Genomic DNA, 5000 nt, shown 5'->3' on the forward strand with positions numbered 1-5000 from the left:
TACTGGTTTGTATTGTTTGTTAAACATGACTTGGCCACTCTTTACTTTAATTGTTTTTCTTAACTCACTGATGGTCTCAGAACACAGTATGTTTTTAATGTTTGTTTTACTTTTCTTTTTACAAAGGGAATGTTGAGAGTTTCTCTTCTCCTGGGCCTTGTGCTTCTTCACCCAGCAGTGGTGACTCCCAGGACACAATCATACTTCCTGTTAGTCCTGCTTCGAAGCGTCAGCGGCTGGATGACGAGGCTAAGCATGTATGACTTAAGTGAAGGTGTACAGCTTGAATACTGTATATTTTGAATTGCTTGGTTTTAATACCTATTTCATTTTTCTTTTTATATAGTTGGTGAAAGACATTCTTTCCAAAAAGCCTGGGGGAGAAAGGGTAATAATGGAGTACAATCGAACTAAGTCTTTGGCAGATGACACCCGAAAAAAAATGGTGAACATTCTTGCTGCTGATATGACAGAGAAAAATGGGTATGTTTTTATTTATCTGCAGCTTTTAATGTACAGAAATGGTAATTTATCGTTCTAATTTTGCAGTACATCTCCACCCAGACGAGTGAAAGAAAAATATGCCAGAGGAATTGTGAGCTTGTTCCCCCATCTCTGGGACCCCTTCTCAGAAAATGGACACGTGAGTAGTATATTTCAGTGAATTAGTAATTTCTAATCTATCTTGTATTCACTAAAAATATCTTTTTTTTATTATTATTATTATTATTATTATTAATGTTACATCCAGGAGCATTATTATGATGGTAAAAGTGACAGTGGCTACTTGGCTTGGAGGCTTAAATACATTCAAAGATGCAATGCCCAAGAAAGAAAATCAATTGAAGGTAAGTTTTTAAAATACATCAAGACAAAATATTGTACATTTTGAGGGCTGTTTTGTCCTGCAGTTATTTTGATTATTTGTGCATTCTAGCCTCCTCCACTGAAGGAATGAGCGGTGACGAACTGTTGGGAGGACCAACAGCCAGGCGGGAGTCCCAGTATCTTCCAGAGCCACCAATGAGTGAAGAAGAATGTCGAGAAGCCATGTCCCTGATGAAACACTCCTCTGATGAAAACACAGTGAAGAAGAAAATGAAGCAAACGTTTGCTCATCGTCGAAGCATGGTCCTGGACCCCCAGTTGTCAAGCAACATACTGTCACACTTCCCTCGATTCAAAGACGTCAAAGGATTGGTAATTATCAATTATGAGTATTGGAATTGAGGCTATGTCTAGACATCAGATATTACGTGCATATTTGATTAGTTAATAATTTTGTAGAATAGGTCTACTCATATTGCAATGATTTAAAACCTAAATACATATATTTATCCCTTTTTTACTGATAAAATAAATCTGATCTGATGAATTTAAGGTTCATAGTAAATCAAAAGGCACAATCAGCTGCAAATTCATCAATCCATTCTCTCTTAATACAGATTGAACAAGATTTTGTTCTGATGTTTGGTGAGGATGTATCTGTATCTGGCAAGTTTCTGGAGAAATGGCCAACAATGTTCAAGGAGAAGATAATCAAGCAGTGCAGAAAGCTTCCCTCCACCACAGAGCTAAATGACCTCCTATTGGCTGCAGATCCTCAGGAGGATGATGCTGATGGTGCTGACTTTGGTAAGTTATTAACTAACCTTTCAAATTCTTTAACATGCAAATGACCTCTAAGAATTAAAATTCAGTTCAAAACATAACATCAGTTTTTAAGTAAAACAATGTGTGTTGTGTTTTTCTTTTTTTCTTTTCAAAGGCTGGGATAGTGACTTTGCTTCTATTTTGTTGCTTCTGCATCTTGTTCCACCCACTGCTCAAGGCCGTAAGAAACCGGGGAAGATGTCAGCATCTCAAGCAGAAAAACATCTTGTGGTCTTCAAGAAGGTGTGCATAGTTTCTTGCTCATCACTGGAAAAAAAAAGTTTCTGACCATGTTAACCAGTGCAAAGTTGCCTAAATTTTTTGTCTGTCATAAGAACAAGTTTATGCTGTTATTTTTAAAACTAAACATCTTTTACATGTTTTTCAGAGTGGCACAAGTATCGAAGAACATCTCGACACCATCACTTCTAGCACTCAGCCTTATCTCCTTGCTGTTGGCACCCAAAGGAACAGGATCAGCCAGTACTTCATTATCCTGGACAAGACTGCCATCCCCTGTATGTCTAACTCCTCTTTAAGTTCTTTTGATGAGTTGTTTAAGGCACATTTTGTGTTTGGCACATCATACCACACCATGTTGTACAACATGTACACATTCATTCAGACCACAATTTACAATATTGATGTTGGCAAGGTGAGGGAGAGACCCCGTATTGCAGAAATAAGAGCAAGGTTACTTCATTAGTGTTTCTATGAAGTGCAGTGTTTGCCGAGCTGAGTTCCAGAGTTCAAATTTGCTTGTTAGGCATATCAAACTGTTCCATGGGTTTCTTCCAGGAAAAACCCTCCGTCTTAGATGTGTTGAGACTGGATGTGGTCGTGTGTTTGGTTCCTTCTCTGGGTTTAGAAAGCACTTAAATGCCAAGCACAGTGACCATAGTGCAACAGCTACTGAATTGGCTGATGTTGTCCCAGATGTTGGTGGCAGTTGTCAAAGTGAGACACACATGGGTTACATGGAAGAGAGAACTTCAGATGAGCTTCAACCTTCTAACAAGAGCACTCTAGATATATGCGCCTCTGCAGTTGCACAGCTTAAGGCAGCTGGTTTAAGTCAGTCAACCCTGAATGGTTTTGTTTCTTGCATGGAGGAAGCTTTTACTGAGATCCACATTCAGGCTAAAAATGCAGCTTTACAGTGTTTGTCTTCACAGGATACAGAAATTATGAACAAAATTGAGCAGTCCTTTCATATGCTTGAGAATCCATTTACACCCATAAATTCAGAAAGTAAACGAGTAAAACATTTTGCTGAGAAATGGAAAATTGTTGACCCAGTTGAAAAGGTTCTTGGCACACGATTTGATAGTAGAAGAAACAAATCTACTGGTACCTATGAGCAAGTTGTTGTTACTGATAAATTTGCATACATCCCAATTTTGGAAACCCTAAAAACTGTTTATCTAAACCCTAATCTGGCCGTAATTTTAAACAGTCCACATAATGAAAATGAAGGCACATATTCGGACATAATGGATGCCACCTATCTGAAAGAAAATCTTCTCTTCTCTCAGAAGATAGATGCTTTGCAGATTCAGTTGTTTTATGATGATTTTGAAACTGCAAATCCTCTAGGCTCCAAAAAGGGGATTCACAAATTGGGTGCCATTTATTTTACATTGAGGAATTTCCCACCGGTTTATAATTCTTCACTATCAAATATTTACTTGTGTGCTCTTTTTCATGCCCAAGATGTCAAGCGGTATGGTTTTAACGCTATACTTGAGCCTCTTGTCGGTGATCTTAAAATTCTTGAGAATGAGGGTCTTAAAGTTCCCAGGTCTGATCATGTTGTTTATGGAACAATAGTTCAAGTAACAGGAGACAATCTTGGCTTGCATAGTATTTTTGGCTTTGTGGAGTCATTTGGGGCTCGCTATTGCTGTCGCTTCTGTCTTCTTGAAAAAGAAAAATTCCAAACTGTATTCTGTGAAGACAATCCTGAAGTAATATTAAGAACTGTTGAGTTACATGCACAGCATTGTCAAACTGCTGACTCAGACTCTACACTGTCTCATGTATTTGGTGTGAAACGCAGTTGTTTGTTGAATTCACTGCAGTATTTTAACACAGCCAACAATTTTGCTGTTGATATCATGCATGACATTCTAGAGGGTGTTGGGCAGTTTGAAATGAAGCTTATTCTCCAGTACATTCAAGAAAACTATATTAGTGCAGAGCAGCTTTCAGGTAGAATACATGCTTTTGATTATGGCTACATTCAACGGCGAAATCGACCACCAGGAATCAAATTGTGTGATGGAAGCAATGATTTGGGACTTAACGCTATACAATCTTGGTGCTTACTGCGCAACTTGCCTTTGTTGTTCGGGGATTTAATAGAGACAGGAGATGAGCATTGGGAACTTCTGCTTTTGCTTCTCCAAATTGTCAACATTATATTTTCTCCTGTTCTTTCTAAAGGTATGATGACGGTATATACCTAAAACATTTAATCGCTGATCATCATAGACTTTTTAAGCGCTTATTTCCAACAATGAATCTCCTTCCGAAGCATCATTTTATGCTCCACTATCCCCGTAGCATAAGAAAAGTTGGCCCAGTCCTCTACTTTTGGTGCATGCGCTATGAAGCCAAACATAACTTCTTTAAAAAACAGTTGAAAAGCTTCAAAAACATCACACTGACTTTAGCCAAGAAGCACCAGAATTGTATGGCGTTGGGCCAGGAGTCATTTACCAAGGAACAGCTAACTTTAGGTCCAGGAAAGATCATCCCACTTTGTCAGATCAGAGAAGGTCCAGATATTGCTTCCAAGTTGAAATGTGACTTATCAACAAATGTATTTTCCGTTAAGTGGGTTAAATGTCATGGGACAGAATATCGTCCAAACTGCATTGTCTGTACAAAGGTACTTTCTGGAATACCTGTGTTTTATATGATCAAAGCCATTTCTGTGATCAATGAGACTGTTGTCTTCTGTGGTGATCTTATGGACACTGTCTGTTTTGACCAACATTTCTATGCTTTTAAGATCCAACGGCATCCAGACAAAGTTTCAAAAGTGTTTACAGTGAGCGAACTGTGTTACTACAAGCCATTTGATGTTCAAATGAAGTATGGAACTTTGGATTCATCCAAGTATGTTGTACCTTACTGTCATTTTGTATCTTAAGTCAATGTTTTATTGAAATGATGTTTTAACATAAATAAATTGGCATTTATATTTGCAATTTGTGGTTTTATTTCTTTAGTAGCAGAGTGTAATTTGCACTATAAAATTGTGAAATTAACTCTTGCAAGAGTAAATATGATGATTAAATATGACCCTTACAAAGAGTAATTTTTACTCTATGGAGTGTTAT

At 37.8% G+C, this 5000-nt stretch overlaps 1 protein-coding gene across 1 annotated transcript; it reads left to right on the forward strand.

The window, feature by feature from the left end:
* Positions 1–120: 120 nt before the first annotated feature.
* LOC129410991 (uncharacterized) lies at positions 121–3371 on the forward strand. The gene is made up of 8 exons (XM_055160312.1): positions 121–257; positions 347–483; positions 550–643; positions 752–848; positions 938–1200; positions 1446–1635; positions 1769–1896; positions 2042–3371. Exons 2-8 carry the CDS (start codon positions 395–397, stop codon positions 2357–2359), a joined length of 1179 nt encoding a protein of 392 aa, XP_055016287.1. The 5' UTR covers positions 121–257; positions 347–394; the 3' UTR covers positions 2360–3371.
* The last annotated feature ends 1629 nt before the right edge of the window (positions 3372–5000 follow it).

This window comes from Boleophthalmus pectinirostris, unplaced genomic scaffold (assembly GCF_026225935.1).
Source record: "Boleophthalmus pectinirostris isolate CB_2022bp ecotype Guang Dong unplaced genomic scaffold, ASM2622593v1 HiC_scaffold_3, whole genome shotgun sequence".
In the NCBI taxonomy this organism is placed as follows: Eukaryota; Metazoa; Chordata; class Actinopteri; order Gobiiformes; family Gobiidae; genus Boleophthalmus; species Boleophthalmus pectinirostris.